The sequence below is a fragment of the Molothrus aeneus genome, chromosome 1 (assembly GCF_037042795.1).
Source record: "Molothrus aeneus isolate 106 chromosome 1, BPBGC_Maene_1.0, whole genome shotgun sequence".
Taxonomy (NCBI): domain Eukaryota; kingdom Metazoa; phylum Chordata; class Aves; order Passeriformes; family Icteridae; genus Molothrus; species Molothrus aeneus.
This window is the reverse complement of record NC_089646.1, coordinates 39,506,264-39,529,640: the sequence shown is the minus strand read 5'-3', so window position 1 is coordinate 39,529,640 and position 23,377 is coordinate 39,506,264. Positions and strand designations below refer to the sequence as shown.

Below are 23,377 nucleotides of genomic sequence, written 5' to 3'. Positions count from 1 at the left end.
TCAAGCCCAATTGACCAGAAAGAAGATGTAATCAAGCTCTAAGCTATGTCCAGGTGTTAGAAAGACAAATTGCTTGTTGGCAGAATGCTTTTTTAAGGCTCCACATGTTCCACTGAAATCACACCTCAAAGAGGTGGAGGTTTACATAGCTTGGGAAGAAGGATGTATCACTGTCAGTGGGCAGAAAGAATGAGGAATTTATTGGACACAAGGACATTTGGCAGAACTCCCAAGATAAGGAAGAAACTAGCAAAGCAAATTCAGCAGCAGTGCTGGGATCAGCTCTGACTGGATAAAAGGTAATTCTGGCAGGGGGAGTTTGCAACCATCGACTAGAGAGAAAAAATGAGCATGTGGAATAATCAGCATGTGAAAAATGCGTATTTTATGATTGGCTTTTCACAAATATTAAAATGAATATTATATGTGTTGTGTTAGAAAGTGATGCTGTATTAATTCTCTTAAGTAGTGTGTTAAATATAGTTTTAGGTTATAACGAAATGTTAAAATAGAAACTATGCTATGTAGGATACTTTTTTTTTTTAAAGAAAGGACTCGCACTGAGATAGCAGTCACAGGACACCTAAATCTTTCAGAGAAAGAGAATTTATTGCTCCATTATCAGAAGAAACAAACTTCTTCCCGCCTTGCTTGGGCAGAATGACGCCATCAGGATTATGAGGAAGAAGTTGATGATGACCAGACAGAATCTTGTATTTGAATGGAATTTATGCATCATGTATGAGATGTATGAATATGCAACAGGCTATTGTTTTTAAGGGTTAATTCTCTGTTAATGTGTATCCTTTTTCGGGCTTATGCTGCCCAGAAAAAGGTACCCGGACGGATGTCCGTCCGTAACTCTTTGTTTCTATTGTCTCATATTGTCCTAATTCAAATTGTCCAAATTATTATTACTCTAATTGCATTACTATTTTTATAACCATTTTATTACTAATAAACTTTTAAAATTTTAAAAAGTGATTGGCGTTTTTCACAAGCTTAAGAAAGAATCATTTAACCAATAGAAGATAGCATGTTTATTAATAAGAGAACTGTGTAACTTGTGTACAATGAACATGAATGACTTTGTTTGCTAGAATGTATAAATAGTAATAAATTTTGGTAGTCATCGTGCTGGCCTTGTGCACCCCTTCCTGCGCAGATCTATAACTCAAATACCTCGACCCTGGGCGTGGATTGGTGCCTTGCACACCGGGTGAAAGAAGCTGCTTTGGGACACAGGGAGGTGCCGCTGCCCAGGGGGGTGCGGGGTCAGGGTTAAACCCTTTAAGGGGGCTCTTTAGGGTTCCTCCCAAACGCGCGGCTGCGGTCGCAGGGGCTGCGGGCGGTGACCCCGCTGCTCCTACTGCGCATGCGCCCAGCGGCGGGCGGTGCTGCCCGGCTGAGGGCGGTGAGCTCTGTGCTCGCCCGGCGCATGCGCTTGGCGCAGCGCCGGGGGCGGGCGGAGCGGCGCGGGGGGCGGGCAGCGATGGCGGCCGCCCTGGGGCTCTCGTCCTCGGCGGGTTCCCCCGCCGTGAGCGAGCTGTGCCAGAACAGGAGGGAGATCTTCCTGGAGGCCTCGCGGCTGCTCCTCACCTACGCTGACAACATCCTCCGGTGAGCGGGGTCGCCGCCCTCGGTCCGCGGGCGGTGCCGCAGGGTCCCGCCGGCCGCTCCCCGGCTCCGCGCGGCGTCTTCGGTTCTGTTGTGTAATACCGGACCTCAGAAGCGTCTCGTGTGGTTTTGTCGTTATTTTAAAATTAATGCTGCTTACATTAACAGGGGTGTAGTGTTCTGGATTTCTGTTTCTTTATTTATTGCCGGTTGGTTTGTTTTGAAAGTTTAGGAGTTTGTGTATTAACAGCAAAATGATGCCTTATTCCTGATTTTCCACCTTAGGTAGGTATTGAGCTACCTAAAAACAAGTGGATGCACAGCAAGTAATTTAACTTGATTTAAACTTATTTTTTACTTAATTTTGACTTTTTTTTTTAATTGTATTTTTTTGCTTGCCGTATGCGTCTGACTTCGCAAGGCTGGTACCAAGAGTTAATTATGGCCGAGTTTCTGCGAGGTGGCTCTGTAGGGTGCCCGTAGTCGGCAGTACGTGTGATTGACCTTGGTGTCTCCTGGTGTCTCCAGGTGTATGGGCTGCCCCTCCCTGTCTGTGTCTTCCTTGTCAGCCACTTGTTAAAGCTGCTGTGTGACAGAGAATGGCGAGTCCCGGGCTGGGTTCTTTTAAATAAAGAGGCGAGAGAAAAAGGTTTTTAAAGGAGTTGAAAGTGGAACTGAGAGGTGGTACGGAGACCATAGTCGTTCCACTCAAGTACCAGGCAGTTTAACACAGCTTCCGTGGTGGGACCAAAGCCATCCAGCATTAATCTGTCAGGTTTAATTGGAATGCACCAGGTATAAGGGGATGTGAAGTTGTCTCTAAGTGTCACTACAGACTTAGCTAATCTTTAGCATCAGTTGGTAACTCAGAACTAAGTACAAAAAAACATTTATAAAGTCAAAGTTTTATGTAGGTTTTGCTCAAGTGATGTAAATGAAACTAAACAACCCAGCTTTTAAGTGTCTACTTCATTTGCAGATATAATTATAACTTTCAATTTGTTCAGGAATCCCTATGAGGAAAAATACAGATTAATTCGGATTGGAAATCCAGCATTTTCCACAAGGTTGTTGCCTGTCAGAGGAGCTGTTGAATGTTTATTTGAGATGGGGTTTCAAGAGGTGAGTATAATGTAGTAACTTCAGGTATCTTCATCTGTTTACATAGTAAAATTTAAAATTGGATTTTTTTTCTGCTTCTCTAGTTGCAAGGCAGTAGATTTTAGGGCAGTTGGTGTTTTCTTTCAGTTCTTGTCTGCAAATATCTGTAGCTAACCAGCAGAGAATACAGATGTGGTTGTTTCAGAAAAATGGTGAGCTAACCTAATGCATAACAAGATTTTTGTTTTGCTGCTCAGGCACTGCTGCTTTACTGAATGGCTGGATACATATCCATGCTGGCACAAAGGAAGTGGTGGGAAGCAGGGTGGAAACCCCTTCTCTTTGTAGTAATCTGCTCTTTGGTAAACATCAGACATTGTAAATGGGGATTGAAACTGCCATTTTAAAGAGAGAAAAAGAAAATTTAAAAAGCCCTGCTCTTCTTCATGTTCCTACCATTAGTAGGGCCCTGTAGTGATTTAGATAAGGGAAGCTGATTTGATGAAAACTTAATCTTCCAAAACAAAACCAGAAATGTTTTTCAGCCAATTCACAGTGCAGCTGCACAAGTACTGGTGTTGTCATGACAGCAGTGAAGGGCAATAGACTGACTGTTCAAGTAGTAGTAGGAGGGTGAGTCCTTCAAAACCCATTTTTAAAAGTTATGAAATGTTATTCTAAAATAGTGTTGCGTGAATCTTGATTCTGTTGCAGCCAGAAGGATGCATTTCAAAGATTGCTTTGTGTTCTGAGGTGGTCCCTGTCTTGGTGGAACTTAAACTGCCAAAGCTTGTTAAACCAGAAGCACTTTTTATAATTACTGGAAAGCTGGTCTAAAAACCCAGCTCTTGTTTAACGGTGCAAAGCTCTTGCTTTGCTTTAATTTGTCTGTTTGATGCCACAAACTGTATGGATATGTACGTTATGTTACTTAGGTCCAGCTGTCCTGAGACCTCTGCCTTCTCTTTGGGTAAAGTTATTACTGTAATTTTTTAATTAAAAGAAAAAAGGGTACTGAAAGAAGTGGTGACTGTAGAGGGAAAAATGGTTTGTGGATTTATTCTCAGGCTGGTGCTCAGGAGACTTTTAATAGTGTATTTTAACCGGGAGCTGGGTGGTGTAGCTAAGGGCAGGTCTCTGAGAGTGTGTTGTCTAAGTCTTAGAGTTACTGTGTCAGTCAAAGCTGGAGTTACAAACTTCTCTTCAACTGCATGGCTAATATTGTTCCTTCTTTTGTTTCTGCTTGATAAGGGATTGATACGTTCTATTTAGTTTTGGGGTGATTTTAAGTATTATCACCAAGCCTCCATCTGCAGTGATATGTGACCTCAAGTAACTGCAGGTAAACAAATTACCTTAATAAATAGAAGTGCTGCAGTGGTAGAAACTGAAACTGGTAAAGGATGAATGCTTCAGGATATTCATGTTTTTAGTAACCTCTTCCTTTATGTTAAGTACACAGATATTTGATTCTGTCATAATTACTGATCTCTTGTTATGTTACCAGTAATCATGTTGCACTCAAAAATAAAACCCAAGAAACAACCCAGGTACCAGTTGTAATAAGAGTAATATTGCCTATCTGAGAACTTAAACTTCAACATAAAAGATACCAGTATGTATGAGAATTTCCAGCATATGCTCTTCTAGGGGCGTCTTCCCTCAACTTTGGATGTCTTCCTGTGTTGCCTAGGATTTAATTACTGTACTACGAGAACTGAGCATTAATTTTTCATTTCTGTTATTGCTGCTTTCTGTGCCAAACCATCACTACATAGCCCATGAATGGCTCCACAAAATAAGTTACTAACTAAAGGATGTTATTAGGAACCCTGTTTCTCTAGGTTGACTCTAGGTTCTTTATCTGGTAGGCTTCTGAAGCTGTGAGAGGCTTCAAGCTTCTATTGAAGGGGACCTAATCTAAAAAGCTGAATGCTGCCAAGCCTTAGGGTGCTAACTTCCAGTAAACTGTTCAGCTATAGCTACAGATCATTGACCAGCTTAGACATGCATTAACTGCTGAATTCAATTATCTAAATTTCAGGGAGAAACTCACCTGGTTTTCCCTAAGGAAGCTTCAATTGAGCAGCTACGTAAAATCAGAGACTTAATTGCTGGAGAGAGGAGTAGCAGACTGAATGAGTCAAACCAAATCCACAGATCAGGATCCTCTGAAGCTGTCAGCAGCACTCAGACAGCTGCACAACGGCCTTCGAGACCTGTTGCCCCTGCCCGTCAGCAACCAGAAACATCACTTGTGCAATCTCTTGAAATGGTAATTATAATCTGCAAACTTCATAGGCTCATTAGTCTTGCATATAAAGATTGAAGAAGAATTAACTGTTAGGACTTAGAAAGTTAACTGTCAGAGAAAATGAGTAGACTCCAGATAAGCATACTGTTAAGCCTAGAGCACCTTGGTCTGACCACATAGCTAATCTTGCTTTAAGAAGGTTGGACTAGACATTTTTTTCCCCCCAGTGGTTTCTGAAGGTTTTTGAGTGTTTTCTTCAGTTTACATACAAATTAATCATGAAATGTGCCATAAACAGAATATTAGCAAGAGATTTTGTTGAAGATGTCCATGAATATTCTGTTGATCAGAGTGTCAAGAAAAAAAGCAGATATGTATTGAAAAGGAGCAGCAAATGGGAGAACAAGGGGGAGAGTGGGAATCTAAGACTTGGGTTATGTTTGGTGTTTGAGTACCATCATAAGAAAAGGAGCATAACCATAATGCTTATAATTGTTGGTGTCTTGGTTCATGCATTATGATCTCTATGTGTAGCCTGTGAGGAGGGCTTTCTTTTTTCACATGTGCCTGTCATTAAAAACAGAAATTTAGCCAGACCAGGACAAATTTATAGTTATTTAGGCTAAGTTTCCCTTGTCCAAGAAATTGAGATGAAGTTCCTGATCAAGACAGAACAAAGTCCTTTCATCTGATGTTAATGGACCTAATGGGAGAAGACTCAGCACTTCATACAACTTTGAAAAACAAAGTTACACCTCTTGATAGAAGCTTTTAAGGATGCTTTGGTTTAACTTTCTGAAGAGTTTTTCCTCCTAGAACCAGTGTCACTTTAATCTCAAAGTTAGCGTAAGATGAATCCTTCCAAAAGCTCACTTCCCATGCATCCTTAAACACAGTTTGCATGTTTTATGTTATTATTATCAGTATATTGTTGGATATGAATCATGACATACTGTTTCTTCCCAGTGCCCACCCAAGTCAGTGAATGAGAAATGGCAAAGCATTATTTGAAGTGATAGCTTTTGGGGATAGAGAGCACTGAATGAGCCATCCGCACACAACAGGTCTTTTGGGAAAGCTACTGTTGTAGGCATGTTGTATTGAGACATTTAATCTAATTATGTTAGCATGGCAGTAGTTGCCTCTAAAATGTGCTGACTGGATTTGTTTTACTTTGTTTGGAGGTTTCTGGGTTGATTTTTTGGCCCGCTTCTAGATTTTTACTGTTTCAGCCACTTTTGCAGTGGTGGTTGGAAGTGATTATGGAACCTGCAGAGGGATTTGCTGCTGCTGTATTGCTTAGTAAGGGAAGCTTTAAAAGTTGAACCTGCAATGACAATGGTGTTGCACAATGTTGACACAATGTATTCTGAGGTTAATCCTTTCAATTTCTAGTTATTCTGCTCCAACATACACTAGCCATCAGAATTGTGGATCCATTTCTCTGAAACTATTCATTTTCCATGCTTGGGTGATGGAACCAAACTTACTACTATTTAGAGGCATTAGTAATGCAGTGTTGGCACTCTGTTAGAATGCTGTATTTAGCTGATTCCTAAATCTGGGGAGACTGATAGGTCTCTGGGCCATTGAATTTGGTCTTTAAAGTCTGAATTGATTGGAAGGAAGTCTGGCAGTGACTTGGCCATTTTGCTTGCACAGCAGTGGGGGGTTTGATTTCCAGTGAGTACGCTGCAGAGTTACAGTTGTGTTATTGTTGTATGCACTGCTGACAGATGTCAGAGAGATTTAGAGTTGTTTCTGTAGTGCAAGCATTTTTTTCTTGCCTGTGTTTCACCTGTCATTCATGGGAGGCCTGGTAAACGCAGGGAAAAGCTTACTTGAAAGAACAGAGGAATATTCATAAATACATAGTTCTAGAAACCTAACCCACCATGAATTTGCCTCATTGTTTTCTTCTGCTTTTCTTGTCATAAAATATTCTTGAGACTTAGGAGAAGGAGAGCTATGGCTAGTTGTTAATTCTGGTGGATGGATTCTGATCCCTTCCTGAATGGCATAGTGATTACAGGAGGAAAGGTGTATCCAAACTTGGAGCTGCAGCAAGGTTCACCTGGCTTCTACGATTAAATGTTTGCATAACACTTCATACAGTGGCTTTTATAAAGCAGATTAAGCACTACTGTAACACTGATGGTTTTGCATCAGAAACCTGAGTTGTCAAAGAGTCTGGGAGACTTCCTGTTGTGCTGAGCAATATCCCTGCATACCCTTTCAGGAAGCTGATGGATCATAAGGCCTTTGGCAGTCTCTAATGTCCCTTATTTCTTCCTTTCAACTTGCATTAAATGAATCTGGACACAATGGAGTTTATGATGTTAAACTAGTTACCTACAGCTGATGAGCTCCAGGAAAAGCAAAACAAGCTCTGTTCTGTTTTAGCAGTTATGAAAATTAAGGACTGATCCTGAAGTACTGTAACAACATCAAAACAATCACTTGTAATTTGAGTGCTCCTTTAGAAGTTTTCTTCAGAAGAGTTCTCACACCTGGGTGTATGATACTGCATTTGCTGCAAGCATCTTAGGAAAGCATTGCATTTTTGATTAAATTAAAATCGTAGTTAACAAGGCTAAAGGCTGAAACATGATGTAGCAATAGAGAAAAGGTAATTTAGCAGTCACCCAAAAATATGCCAGACTCTTACTTTCAAAATCCCATTTCACCTTCTGTATTTTTCCCTTTTAAATGGGAACAAATGGTTTGCTCAGCTATCAGCTTCATTATTATTAACTTCAGCTGTTAGTTTTGGTATCTATGTGTGTGTCTTATTGTGTGCAACATGCACACAATAATGTTGATGACACCCAGGATAATTGACTGAAGGAAACCTTGTTCTTCTATCCAGTTGCTCCTGAAACAGACTGCGTGGTTCAGTGGCTGGTTCCTGGGCTGTCTATATAAACCTCTACCAGAGCTGATCTATAAAAGAAGGAAGTAGAAACAGACAAGCAACATTCATGAATAAGAAATCATAAGCAGAATTCATCAATAATATAGTTCTATAAACCAGTGTAGCAGTGTCCAGAAAATAAAAGTGATTGCATGTCTTTTTGTGGATTTTGGATAAAGGTGTCCAAAAGAAAGGTGGGGGGGATTAGATGGGGAAGAGAAGTCAAAGACTTTCCTATTAGAGGTGTCTCTAAAAACAGTTTTCTCCCTAAGTTAATTGATTTTTCACTCAAGACACCATTCAGAATGCTCAGAGACAGCAAGCTTTACAGTTTGGGTGGTGGTGTCTTCAATTCTTGTTGATATCTTTGCAAATAAACATTTCACCTGTAAATAAATATATAATGTAAATATGAACAAAGAATTATGACCGACTTAAACTAAAATAGGAGATCTTGGTTATTCTACCTGAAGGTGAAAATTCATAAATCATCTTGTGATTGAAAATCCTTTTGCAGGCTGCAACAATCTTGAAAACACTTCAAACAAAATTTGAGGGTCTTGTATTGATGTATGAGAATCCTTCTATTCAGCAAAAAGCACTGGCTGCAATCCCCCTCCAGGAATTGAAAAGTAAAGCTCAGAAAAAGCTAGCACAAGCTACGAGACTGGACAAAGGTAATGCTGCCAAGTTAGAGTGTATATGAAAGTGGAAATGTTCTTTCAAACATAGCACACATTGTTGGTGTGTGTTTGGTCATATGTCTGCAGGTTCCAAATGCTGTTTCTAAATTAGAATTGCCTTCTTGCTAATTTACTGCTTACTTCTCTTATTTTTATTTTGCTTTTGTCATCCATCTTTTACAGCTTTTATGTAGAAATTTTGGACTCTTAATTTCTGAATTAGTAGAAAAAAACACTGGGGAAACAAATGTTGCATTCCTTGAATCTCAAAAGAAATAGCTACAAGAAGAGGAGGGGAGCTTCTTGTTCAAGTAGTCATTGTTATGAAATTCTCAGAATGCAGTTTTCCTGTATGTACTACAGTTCTAAATTCAGAATAAAAATTTTAAATACCACTTCTCTTTTTTAACGTGATATTGGTGAGATTTTGAATGAGATCTTTCCAAGATACAACCTGATCCAAACTAATGATCACTTTCCTTCCTAATGCTTAAATGAATAGGGTTATTCCCTGTTCCTCATGGAGCTAGATATGAAATGTAGGCATAAATACTCGTGGCATCAGTGTTTAAAATTTATATTTTCTTCATAAATAGGAATTTGTTTTGAATGTATGAAGTTTTTGTCAGTTAAAATGACATATTTCTATTTTCAGGTGATGGCTTTAGATTTGTTTCAGTGGTATGGTGAAATGTTACTTCTGTAGGATAAATATTTTTAAAAATACAATTCCAAGATCATATTTAAACAAAAAATCTTCTTTACCATGAATCTTTGATAGAAGACTGTTTCAAGCAATTCTGCTAACTTTATAAGAATGCTGTTGGTTTGCAAACCAAAAATAATCTCTTCACATGTTTTTTATAAATTACTTTGTGGTGTCTCATACAGCTACATGGTAATACGTAATTGTGTCTTTGGCATTTAAGGAAATTTTTGACAATGGATTTTCTTACTAATTTTTCTTGTATAAAACTGTGTTGGGAAGTAAGAAACCACGTGAACAAGTAAAAAGCATTCTTATTCAGCAGCATGGGACAAAACAGTGGGGAAAAGAGATTTAGCAGTAATAAATTACAACTATTTAATTTCTTTACAAAGGAAAAAAATAAAGAACAAGCCTACTGGCACATTGTTTAAAAAGGGGAAGGAAGGGGGAGGATAGTGTCCTGAGTGCTTTTTCCCAAACCATCAGGCTGATTTAGTCAAAATGGCTTCCAGACCTTAATTTAGACACAGATAAAGGGGAAGGGATGGAATTCCACGCTTGAAAGCATTTTTCAAGAGCTTTATAGAAACATTTGTTTTGGAATGAACTGTGTATGAGATGTTTGGGTAATTGGCTTTCAGCTTCTTTGGTTTCTGTCCTGCTGTATTAAGACTGTCACCTCTAGGAATAAATACTTGGTGCTAGGCAACACTTGTTTTTAGGATAGACCTTGCAACACAAAATGAGCATTTTTGGCTCATAAAGACTAGGAAGATAACAGTCATTTGGTGAGAATTACAGCTTTGATTTTATTATTTCCCTTTGCCACATTTCATTAGAAAGATAGACTGAACAGTCAAAAATAGCTGTGTCTCACAGCCAACTGTTTTCTGTTCAAATAAATCGCATTTGTCATTTTTCCATGTGATGTTTTAATGAAGGATTTATTTTGCAAATCAAGGGAAGAATGTTTATAGTGTAGCAGTCATATTTTCACAGATAGGTTGTAGTTTTTGAATGTTGTTATCCAGGAAAAGAGAGTATGGCCTGTGCTAGAAATCTTCTCATTCAGCTTTTAGCAAAAAGTTTGAATGTACAAGCATATCCATGCTGTAAGCAGTGAGCCTTTCTCTGAGTGTTGAGGCACAAAGGTTTTCCACATACATGAGTAAAAATGGAAATTTTGCTATAATTAGAAGTCAGGTATTTTTGCTTTGATTAACAGGTGATCTCTTCCTATGCACTTCATGATCTTGGCAATGTGTGTTTAATGGCATTAGTGCTCCTACAGAGCCTTTTGTACCAAGGATGGCTACAGCTTCAGAGCAAGATGTGAAATGAGCTTAAACACTCATCTTAGGGGTTTTTTCACCATCCTGAAAAAGTGCATAAATTTTTAGTTCAACTGCCTTCAATTTCCTTTTAGCAGCATTTTTACAAATTTATTTTATATGTTAATATTCATTAGTCAAACCTGTCTGTACTGTGACTAGAATAAAGCTGTAGTGCATAAAAATAATCAGGCAGTAATACATATGATTGCAGTGTGGCCTAGGTGATAAAGTTATTAGGAAGAATTATTTGAATATTTATGTGTCTGAGAAGGAAGAGTATCTCTCTGCACATTGTAACAGGATGTGCATTTAAAGATTCTAAGAAGTTTAAGCGAATGGATCTTTCTTGAAAAGCTGGATTTTTAGATTTGTTTTTTAGGTAAAATGGGGCTATTTCCAGGTGTCAGAACAGTGAGAATATGTAAATAGATTCTTACTCCTGTTGTAAGCAGGAAAATGAGCCAGAAGAGTCTGGTGTGGTGAAATCAGCTAGAGTAGAAAACAAAAGACATCCTGTGTCTGCCTTGGGTAAGCTGAGAAAGGTGTTTATTTGCTGAAATTAGAACAAACTCAACATGTATGCATGGTATATACATATTTTCTACAATAATTAGGCTGTGTTTGTAGAAGGTCTGTTTATAGAAAGCCTGTACACCTGGTTGTTTAGATTGTTGCCAGTGTCTGGTTCTTTGGTATGTTGAAATCAAAGCAATTGTTATTCCTATGAATATTTTGAAAATATTTTGGAGAGAAATATAATTAACTCTCTGTTCCAAAGTCCTGGAAGAGTATGAAGGGCATCAGGAGCTTCACAAGGCTGAAATGTAAATCTGACTCATGTCTCTGAGCAATTTCTTATTCTCATTCTAGCTGTAGTATTAAGTACTGCAGTTTTTTGTTCTTAAGTTTGAACTTACTCATTCTTGACAATTTAGATTTTCTTTTTTGTACGTGTTTAAGTAATATACAAAGCTTTTTAATATGGATTTTATATTTAAAATTATATAAAAATATATAAAGGCCCAGAGATGCTAATTTGCATAGGCACTGTCAAGTTCAAGTAAATTACTTTTCCATTTGAACTAACTGTCTGTTGTATAAATTTTACAGGTGCACATGTGAGTGAAGAGGACTTCTTATTGTTGGAGCTTTTGGACTGGTTTAAGACTTCCTTTTTTCATTGGGTAAATAGTCTTCCTTGCAGCAGGTGTGGTGGGCAGACAGAGCCTAAAAGTGGCTACCTGTTGCCTACTGATGATGATTTAAGGTGGGATGCCAGACGAGTGGAAAACCATTACTGCAACCAGTGTCAGCTCTGTAATAGATTCCCAAGGTGAGCATACACAAACTTGCTGTCTTTTTTCTTTCAAGAAACAGCTTTGTATTTGTCCATTTTGTGAACAGGTGAGAAGTTGTTCATTCAGAGAGTAGAGAAGCTGTTTTAAGTAACATGATAGAATGTTTGATGAACCAGCAATTTCTCTCAAAGATCAGAGATTTTTAAAAACAATATGTGCTTTCTCTTATGTGGACTTGTTCTGAATACTTGCCTGGCTTGTTTGGGGCTTTTTTTTTAATATTATTTGATTAACTACAGCTTCTAAATAAAATACGTTAATATTGGCAACTATATGTAGGTAGTGTTTTGTTATTGCAGGGAAAACTTCACTTCTGCTGGAAATCACAGTGTAATGTACATCTTTTGCTGAGTCTATAGCAGAAGAGCAAATATACAATTTATTTATACTTTTGTGGCATTTAGACATTTTTCTAACTGTTTGAAGAATCAGCATAAAAGTAATATTTTAAGATGTCTAAATCAATTTTGAAAACTTAACCAGATTTGTTTTGATGCTGCTATAAATGTATGATGGAGTGATGTGAGTTGAGGTAGCATTCTGTTCAGATGTATTTTGTGCAGTATAGCAATTATTTCCATTATCTTCTGTGGATTGATTGATACTGAAGTCTGTTCAGATCATCAGAACACAATGTAAAGATTTCTGAAAGGTGAAATGTATTTTTAATTGTTCTTGTTTTGTGTTGTTTTTGTCCTATAGGTATAACAACCCTGAAAAACTTCTGGAAACCAGACGTGGACGGTGTGGCGAGTGGGCCAACTGTTTTACACTGTGCTGCAGAGCTGTAGGGTTTGAAGCAAGATACGTCTGGGACCATACAGGTATCCGTATTCTGGAGTATTGTAACATTAATACAAACCTGTGCAAAAGCAGGTTATGCATTTTATGTCTCTCAGATCATCAGGCAGCGTGTGCAGTTACACAGTCAGCTAACAAAGACAATATACGTTCAATTTCTTGTCCTGCCTGATGAGGTGAAGTACAGTTCTGCAGGTAAGGTCAGATGATGATTTCAGAATGATACAATCTTCAGCTGAATGTAAGGGACTGATCCTAAGAAAAAGGAAGTTTTAATAGTTTCTATATGTAGATGAACAGAAAACATGTTCTTTCACCTGTTCATTTAAGAAATTGGAAAAAGTTACAATATTCTGCAAGATTAGAATAGAGGCTCTATCTTTATAAGTCATTGTTTATTCTTGGCCTTTGTTACGTAGATCATGTGTGGACCGAAGTATATTCTTCATGTCAGAAAAGATGGCTTCACTGTGATCCTTGTGAAAATGTCTGTGATAAGCCTCTTCTCTATGAAGCTGGCTGGGGAAAGAAGCTCTCCTACATAATTGCATTCTCCAAAGATGAGGTAGGAGTAATGATGCTAATAATAAACAAACTTGCCCTAAGCAAGCGTGCAGTGTATTCCACCTTGGTGTGATTTTCAGAATTATTGCAGAAAAGCATACTTTTATTAACTAACCTCTTTAAATGAAGCAAGATATATGGAAAATTTTGGTTGCTTTATTTTCTTCCACTTGTGCTTGAGGTGGTTGATGTCACCTGGAGATACAGCAGTAAACATGAAGAAGTACTCTCTAGAAGGACAGCGCTCAGTGAAGCTATGCTGCGAGAGACAATTAATGCACTAAATAGAACGGTATGTAACTTTGCTTCAGTGGGTTTCTGAGAGTGAAACACAAGTATCTGCAGAAATCTGTGAGGTCCTCAAACTTCACAGATTTTTTGAATCTTGAATGCATTTGGTAGCCTCACAGGAATATCCATGCACTACAGATATAAAAAATGCTGTTAATTACTCATTTTACCCTGAATACATAGGAAAAAGTTGCAGTGCTGAACTTGTGGGAAATAAGACTCTTACATACCATTATTTATCATATTATCTCTTACATACACAGATGTGTGTGTATATATATTGTTTTTCTGAGGGACTTTGGAGCAGACTTACACTTGCTGGGAGTAAACTGCAACTCCTTAATAACTACCTGGACTCCTTCAGGGTGACTGAATGTTTTCCACATCAGGGCTGCTATAACTTTAAAACAGTAGCATTTACAGTTGTAAGAAATGCGGGTTTAATTTGCTTTCAATGACTTTTTACAAGCTCTAGGAAAGGAGAGGAATGATTCATGGGCTGTTTCCAAGACTTCCAAAAGGTGTTGATACCATCAGCAGAGCTTTGACTCAGACCCATGTGTATTTACACTGTTCCTGCTTAACATCCCCAAAATGCATGGAGCCATTTGCACGTGCATGTCATGGTTGCAGAACTTCTCTGCTAAGCTTTTTCCACTTCCTACTTGGGACACCAGGAACTTGATTCGATATACTAGAATACCATAAAACCTTTAACCACCTTGAGGTTTCCATTTTTGTCCTCCTTTCCTTATAGGCTAATTCCCATGCATGGAAACTTTAGTTCCAGTGGTAGTATACAGCTGATGACTTAAAGAACAGATTATGCCTTTTTTGAGGCCTGCTGGCTTGAGAGTTATAGCCATACATTAAGATTGTGAATAATTGAGCTGGACTAATATTTTGAGACCAGGGCTTGAAATAATTTTAACAGTAATGAAAAATTAGAGTCACGGAGCAGAGCACTGAGAAGAGTAACCAGAGCATCAAAATGCCTAAAGGAAATTGTGGATTGGTGTTGTTAATTTAGGATAAACCGTATCAAGCTTCCACTGAGCTGGATCAAGATCAGCAGGGCTGCACAGGGATATCTTAAGTGTCAGGGCAGCTGTTAGACTCAGGAAGGCATGATGTTTCATGGAAAACTGCTGCAACCACTGGTTGTCATCCATCAACACAAGTAGAGGTGTGTTTCCCCTCCTTGCTGTATTAGAACTGGTATTTGGCATCTGGAATTTGTTCAGCTGGAGCTGTTTCTCAGAATTTCTCTGTATCTACTTTCCTTTATACAGTTCCACATTGTTGTCTGGAACAGAAATGTCTTCAAATGTTTCTTTTGTGTAATCTCTATTAGCAAAACTAGCTGGGGTCAGAACTACTTTTGAGATAATTGAAATGCTCAGCAGCCTCAAGTTTCAGGTCCCAGTGGGCTGAGTGTGCATGCCTTGGGTGATCACCAAAGCAGAAAAAAAGGTGATTTGTGTAATAATGTATATGCTCAATGTTGAACTTTTTTCAGCCCCATGTGAGTTTATCCACAGTTAAAAGAATGAAAGGCTTCACATTCCAGATTTGTATATTTGACATGAAGATCATGTAGACAAAACACTAATATCTCAATAAATTGAGATATTAGACATGTAATAGACATGTAATGTCTATTACAATAGACATGTAATTCTCTTTTATTTTTCACTAATCTTTGTGGAATTAAGTTTTTCTTGATTTTCTGACATCTGAAAACAGAGATGTCATGGTTTATTTATGACCAATTCAGTGAAATAATGCTTTCAAAGATTTTTGTTTGGGCTTAATCACAAAACCAAAACTGTTGCCAACCAAGTCACTGCACCTTAGAGAAGAAAAATTTGACCACAAATGATTCTTGCCTTGTCTTTCCTCCAAATAATATTGAGAATGGCTATGGTACAGTATACATATGAATAGCTATGAAAACTGTTATGGAAGAGTTTTATCATCCAAATAAATGTATTAAAGAAAAAGCACAAACATTATTTTGAAAGAATTCCACACAGTGCCTGAAAGTTCCTAGAGAAAACACTGCTGTCACATAACTGTGTGCTTATGACTAGTTTGTATTTGTATTTGTATTTGTGGTGTAAGATTAATGGCTCTAAAAATCAGTCTAGACTTTAAAATGTTAATCCATTTTTTTCAATTCTGTTTTTCCCTGTTGGTGTCACTCTAGAGCAGAATTACAAATACCATTTTTTCTGAATGCTTTCTTTTTTCCTAAATGTCTTTTTTCAGAGACAAAAGTCTTTGTCAGAAAATAGAAAAAGAGAGCTCCTGGAAAGGACTATCGTGGAGCTTGTTGAGTTTATTTCTCCTAAAACACCTAAACCCGGAGAGTATGGTGGAAGAACATCAGGCTCAATGGCTTGGCGAGTAGCCAGAGGTGAAATTGGTTCAGAGGTATTTAACTTTTGCACTGGTGACCATCTTAGAGGTAGCTAAGACTCTGTGATTATGATCTGTAAAAAAACAAACAAACAAAAAACCCCCACCAAAAACAAAACAAAAAAACTTCATGGTAGATAGCCAGATTCAGCTCAAATAAGTGAATCTTGCAAAAACATTAGGTCAAAGTTTGATGTGAATTCAGTAGAGGTCAAGTAATTTTTGAGAATTGATGGTGGTCTATTGATTCTAATAATGTTTGTGACTCCTTGTTATAAAGTATTTTTTTCTTAGAAGTTAAAAATACTTTTTTCATTTAAGTTAGTTAGTTTGACAGAACTAGAAAGTTTAATTTAGTTGAGAGAAATTGGGGAAAGTGTAAAAAATTTTTGTATTTGTATTATTAGTTACTTCCAAGTTTTAACCAATAGTAGGTTTTGACCAACTATTTTTGTTAATAGAATGTGGGAGCAATTAGAATTGTGTGAATTAAGCAATCTCTTAATAAGCTTTATTGATTTTCACATCAGTATTTTTTCACTGTTTCCAAAAGCAAGGCTTGACCTTTATGCTAAGATACAGTTTCCCAGAACCATAATAATATTTAGCTTCAGTCAGGATGCAAAGATGTGGCCTCAATTTTGTAGCAATCCCATCATGTGGAATATCTAACTGTCTTGAACAGAAACAGTTAAGTGAAAGTAATGAGCTTCTTAAGGTTTTCTTAGTTTGAGAAACTAATAGTTTATTGCAGTTTTCTGTTGCTTGGAAGGCTTAATTTCTGAAACTCTTAAGAACAATTACTTAAACATAATACTTGAAGTTAAAAAGTTTGTACTTTTAAGTTTTTTGAAGTTGATTTGTAAACTGGCATACACTAGCACCTATATATGGTGGTCACAGGTTTGCTATTCAGAATAACCATTTACTTATTCACTGTACAAGCAATGTACAAAGCATAAAAATTTTCTGTTCTGAAACTCTCATTTCTTACTTAGATGATATTACTTCACGTTAGTTTGTTCAAAAATTACTTCTAAAAGTAATTATTTGAAAATTTAAAAAATAAAATTATTCCTTCGCTCTGGAAAAGTTGCAAGTATGCTGTAAGAAACTGGTTTAAAACTTTTCTTCTGCAGAAATGGTTTTGTACATGACCTCTCTTAAAAATTACCTTTTTTTTTTTTTTTCACTTGGCAGCAAAACTGAATTGCAAAACCATGACATACTGTTTAAAAGTAATTTAGTCTTGAGGGAATTTAGGCATTGGGGAATGAAGGTGCTTGTATGTTTTTGCTTTTTCAGAAAAGAAAAGAAGTAGTTTTTATTCCCTCTGAAAAGGAGAAGACATCTAAACTGTTCCATCTCATCTACAATGTAATAGATGATAGTTATACACGGATTTCCAATAACAATGAAAAAATAAGTGGCTGGGAAGCAGGTGTTTGGAAGGCAGAATCTATTTGGAGAAAGGTTGAAACAGATTGGAAAATGGTAAGAATAGCAATTATTAAAAGCCTATAATGTACAGTAAAATTATGATAACTCCAGTAAAACAGAAAACCCTTGCCAATGTTTGGATTCAAAACCTCTCTTGGTGCCCACAGAATTTAGCAGATGTTAGTAAATGCTGTTGTTAAGATTCAGTAAGATTGCCAGATGGTACGGGAAATTAGAAAGAAATTTAACTGGTCTTTCAGAAAGGATGATTGAATTCTCTGCAGGTAGGCAAAATCCTTGCCAGAATGCCAAATTTATAAAATGGCTTCCTTCTTAGGCTTGTGGGAAAATGCTGTTTTATTGAAAAGCAGTACTTATCTGGAAATAAAAAAGGTATTTGTTGTTTTAAGAATAGTTTTATAGCGTATCATATCTCTTTGATGTACAGCCAAAGGAAGAAATTGCCATCCTAAATAATACAATTCCATCTGCAAGAAGAGAAAAACCTATCAGTTATCCAGAATATTGTATACCCTGCCCAGAGTCCTTCCATAGTGTCAGGACTGAGCAGCACAAGAGTCATAGGCTCTAAATCTAAGAAGAGAATTGCTACCTGTGGAGTGGGGAGGGGCCATGTACTAGGAAACAGCTTTTGCCACAACAGCTACCAACTGTGGAACTGACCATTCTTGTCAGGGACTAGAGCATGTTAGTGCTTTTTTCCTCTGTCATTTTACTAGTCTGAAGGGTCTCTGACCAAATATTCTTCTAGCTTCCCATTGATAAAAATGGAGCTAAGTATGTATCTGCCTCTTGAGATTTTCTCTCCTGGGTCTGTACATAACTGACTTGCAAAATGCAGTGGGGGAATCACTTGAAGAGGCTATGCTGCCCTAAAGAGACAGACTAAGGAAAGAAATGGGAGAATTGTACAAAAGATGTCACAACAGGGTAGACTTAATAGTAAAAGAGAAGTAACAGAATCTCAGAGTAAGAAACAGATGTTGTCTGCTTCTCCATGATCTCCTAAAAATTTGATAGTACATTATGTTTGCACTTCTGCAATGATCAGTTATCCTCACTTTTGCAAGAAACATGTCCCTGCACTGAAACTAAACTACAATTTTTCTCAGCTCTACTAATCAGATAAGACAGGGTGGGACTAATCTATAAGACCAGGCAAAAAGACTTTACCCTTGTATTCAGTAACACCTCAAAAGGATGAGATGATGGCTTTGAAAAATTAGGAGCTACAGCTCCAGATCTCTCTCAGACTTGTGGGTAAGGCATGTTAGTTTTGCAGGAATTTGCATCCTACAAAAAGTGTGTAAGAATCTTAGAATTTAAAATTACTTTCCTTTGGGTGTTGTTTGTATAATGGGAGATAACAGCAGAGGGAAAGGTTATTTGGGGTTTGCCTTTTCTTTTAGTACAAGATGCAGCTTTGGAGTATGATTCAGCAGCCATCCAAGAACTTAAAAGCCAAAGGAACCTTTACAGTAATACTTGGTTAACATTTATTATGTGATGAATGGAAAGGTATTTAAATCTAAAAGCCACAGAAAATGTATCTGTAAGTATTAGATGAAGAGTAACAGAAAATAACCACTTGGTTTTGTGGTACACAATGCAAACAGGTACAAACCACAAATTCAGTTGCATTACCCAGAGAAAACCTGGTATCCAGGACTCAAACCGGCAGACCACAGTAGGTGATAGTAACAGTGTAAGAACCTATAGATCTGAAATCCCTGGATTGGTGAAAGGCTTGTTTTCCAGAAGAATTGCTGCAGTGGAAGAGAATTGAATGAGGTGGTTGGTTGGTTACATTTTTTTCCCTCTGAATTCAGACATTTTTCAAATAATACTAGAAACAAAACAAACAAGTTTGAAAGTTAGAGGAAAGTCAAAAAATACACAAAAGAAAACGAAGTTCTTTTTTTCTGATTAAATGCTTGGATATTATAATGATAGATGAAACAGACAAATGTTTGAGGCTTTTCTAGTGTTCCAAACTGAGTTTAGTGCATTTCAACCAAGTAGTATTTAATGGGGTGTTTTGGCTTCCTTACTCAAATACAGCAGTTCAGTAGGATCTGATCAAGGGAGAGCTCTTGCTAGAACCAGCTGAGATACTCAAAAAAATATGTGGAGGTCAGCACCTTAATGAGCATTAGGATTACATTGACATGAAAACAGCTTAAATTACATTTTCATAGGTGATCTTCAGTGTAAGACCTCACACCTTTAGAGGTTTTGAGCTTACTTCAATGTGAAAATAGTAATACTAAAATTCTGTTTAATAGTCTGTCAATTGCATTTCTATATTAGGGTGTGATCTTAATAAAACACAGTAGTTTGTTTAACTAATAATTTTATTCTGGTTTGTTCTCGCAAGATTAAAAAATAAAGAGCGGACTACGTCCACTCAGTATGATATTAATCAGAAGCTTTGACATAACAGAACTTTTATTAATTTAGGATCCAAAATGATCACAGTAATTTGGACTCTTTAGAGTGTAGTGTCTGTTATTTAGGTTTGCTGATGGTAGATGTTGCGCTTGAAAGAACTGTCAGGCACTTGTGACCAAATTCTTGAGAGGGTTCATAGTAACGTTATGAATGTTAATATGTGAGTGTGGCTCTTCAGCCAGGTGAAGTTCAGGACAGCATTGGGACTAAATTAAATTATACAAAGTTGTAACAGTTCAAATAATGTTAATATGGTATTTATAAATGGTCGGCATGTATGATTTGCTTTAACTGAGACACATCAAGTCCTAGGAGAAGCAGTGTGCAGCCACAGCTGATGAGTCTACTGATTACACCATTCTTTCCATCAGCAATACTGAACAACTGAAGTGATACATGCATTTAAAAACACCCTGAATACTCCTCCTTTAAAAAATAATAAGCTTAGGTGTTTTTGTGGCTTGAACTTTACTATGGATGTTGAAATAGTTTCGTGTTTCCTAGCAAGGGGCTGTGAATGTGTACAATTACCTAACTGTGGAATATACTTGGCGATGAAGAAACAGGTTTTTAATATAAAATTGTACTTTGTACAGTTTTAAAGATTCAGGGGCTTGACAAAGAATGAAAATGTGCTATCTTAAAATTTTTATGTCCTTGTTATGAGGATTAATTAGATGTGCGTTGGTCATCTCAGTTTTTGACATGCTGGTTGTGTCTTCTTTCCATGTAGGTTTATTTAGCCCGAAAAGAAGGGTCATCCTCTGCTTCCATCAGCTGGAAGTTTGAGTGCAAGTCAGTCGGTCTAAAAATAGATAACATTTCAGTTAGGACAAGCAGTGAAACATTTCATAGTGGAAGAATACAGTGGAGACTTCACTCTCCTACAGCAGAAATTGCTCTGATAGGAGGTAAGTGTGGAATTTAAATAATGAATTATATCGTGTAGCAGAGGTGTTACTGGAAATAAATAGTTTATATGGAGAGAGTACTGTGCAAACACTAAAACCAAAATATGAATATTCTTTACTTTTCCAACAGTGTTTCTTAGCAAAGTCAAGAAAATACTGTGCATTTAATTAAAGCTGGTACAAAACTCAGTTTTATTAATATACACAGTCCTACTTGCAACAGGGCAGGGCGAGCAGGAACACAGAGTGAACACAAGATACTTGTGTTTTACTAGGAAGGATAGATGCTTCTATGTCTGGTGGCAAGTGAATCTGAGTAGTTGCAACTGAAATCATTAAACATCCATTACAGCTTAGCATTTTTAACGTGCATTCTATTATTATGTACTGTCTGGAGTTGTGGCCTACTGAATTTTCTATCTTTTCCTCCAACAGATAAAAATCTTTGCTCCTATTCAGATTTTTCTGGAGCAACGGAAGTTGTGTTGGAAGCAGTTCTGAATGGAGGGGATGGTGAAGCTGCATGGCAACACACACAGCTGTTTAGAGAGAGCTTAACAGGATGTGGGGAAAATTGCTTGGAAATAATTATAAAACTCAGTGACCTCTGAGAATCTGAACTGCAGAAGTGTACTTTGGATTCCTTGAAGAAATTATACCATGGATACAACATGCAGATTTGGTTGGCAATTCCTCTTCATTCTGCTGGCAGATTATTTCCTGTTTCACTGCTTCCATTAAACCAACTTGAAACTGCACGTGTATTGAATAGGTAAACATCACAATGAAAACCTCTTTGCTATAAAAACAAAGACAAAAATTAAGGGATTGAACCATAAAGTACCCTTTTCTTAAACTTTACAATGACAAGGAAACAATTTTTAGGAAGCAAAACATGATCATAGAAGCACAAAGTAATTGTAATTGATTTTAATTTGGAGTTTTGGGATTAGCTTGCTGGGTTTTTTTTGGTTTTTATAATCTGCTTGGGAAAACAGATTGAATTCTGTTGATTCAAATGATTCAGATGATTTCAAAATATTTTAAACAATATTAGAGGATTTAGACTTTTTTTAAAAAATTTGATTTTGTGTAGTATCCAGAAGTGCTGAAATTAAGTTAATTTCAATATTGCTTCAAAATTTCCTTGTTAGATGTCTAAGTATTAAACCTGTGTTTAATACCTAGAACTATTTGGAAGCATGGTGGTTGCTGGGAAAATAACCTCATTTTGAAAGAAGTGTTCATTATGTACCTGAAATTGTCATGGCCTGTGATATGAAATTGAGGCTTAAAACTGAGTAAGAACATCATATTTTTTTCTATGAAAAAATAGGTTATTCATTATAAGTACTTTTTAATAATATTAATTCAGATTTGCTTAATAAATCTTTTACAAGTTAGGCACGTAGGTTGAAATCCTTTTAAGCTGTTGTCTTGACTTGCTTTAAATACTCTTCCCAAATTTGATGTTAAAGTGTATACTTTTTTTTTTCTGTTCAGTTAATTCAGTGTTTACATTTATTTTCAATCAATATAATAAAAAATACTATCCAGGAGACATCAGATGTTGCAGTGCTCTGAATAAAACATGGAGTGAATGTTCAGATTAGATAATCTTTATCAGAATGTGAGGAAGGCCTTGCCTGGATTATACAAGAGAGACTCTAATATAGAACTAAAATACAAAGTTCAAACTATGGTTTTATTTTTAAATAAGTGAGAATTAAGGATGATGCTCTCAAGATCAGTGTTTTTAAAGTTTTTCTTCCTTTTTCTGATCTTTCCAACCTCTGTATTGATTTCCAGTGTTTGTCAAAAATAATTTATGTTGAAATAAATGTTTGCTGACCTTTCAACAAATCTAAGCAAATACAAAACTATTCAGATTTTATTAGAAAACTGCATATGCACAGTGAACAATGGAATCTTAACAAATAGGAGATTATGGCAGCTCAGAAGTGACAGAACAATGTGTGATGGATTATATACTTTAGAATGTAAATGGACAGTTTATGAGGGGAATTAGAAGAGCCTCACCCCTACAATACAGATTAACACAGTGACAGGGTACTTACTGTGTTGTACACACTGGAAGGGAAGAGTACACACTGGTAGGATGTTTATCAATGCTTGACTAATGCAAAGTGAATTTGCCAGTCTCCATTTAAAACTACTGTATTTGGTTTCAGTTAAACACTTTTTCTGAGATTTTTGAGTGGCAACTCAACAGAAGAGTATTTTAGGCTAATATGGATACTACCTTGGTAGAAAAAAGGAAAAGGAAGACAACTCAGGTGCCACCAGTCAACAAAACTGTTTCTACTTAATATTTTGATAGCTGAAAGAGTTACTGCTTTAAAGCAGAAATTGTTTTTGCAGTGTATTAGAGGGCCTTGAGGAATTGCTGAATTCCTTAACTGCATCTGATAATTTGAAATCAGAAGGCAGAATATATTTAAAAGTAGTAAGATAAATTAATTTTCTCATAATTTTGGTCAGAATCT

General features: G+C 36.9%; 1 protein-coding gene across 1 annotated transcript; it reads left to right on the top strand.

Moving 5' to 3' along the window:
- The first annotated feature begins 1,438 nt into the window (after nucleotides 1-1,438).
- On the top strand, nucleotides 1,439-22,733 carry NGLY1 (N-glycanase 1). Its single transcript, XM_066555462.1, has 12 exons — nucleotides 1,439-1,620; nucleotides 2,625-2,739; nucleotides 4,763-4,993; nucleotides 8,404-8,563; nucleotides 11,723-11,945; nucleotides 12,673-12,794; nucleotides 13,191-13,336; nucleotides 13,517-13,627; nucleotides 15,898-16,062; nucleotides 17,353-17,541; nucleotides 20,693-20,870; nucleotides 21,306-22,733. Exons 1-12 carry the CDS (start codon nucleotides 1,439-1,441, stop codon nucleotides 21,479-21,481), a joined length of 1,998 nt encoding a protein of 665 aa, XP_066411559.1. The 3' UTR covers nucleotides 21,482-22,733.
- Nucleotides 22,734-23,377: the final 644 nt, after the last annotated feature.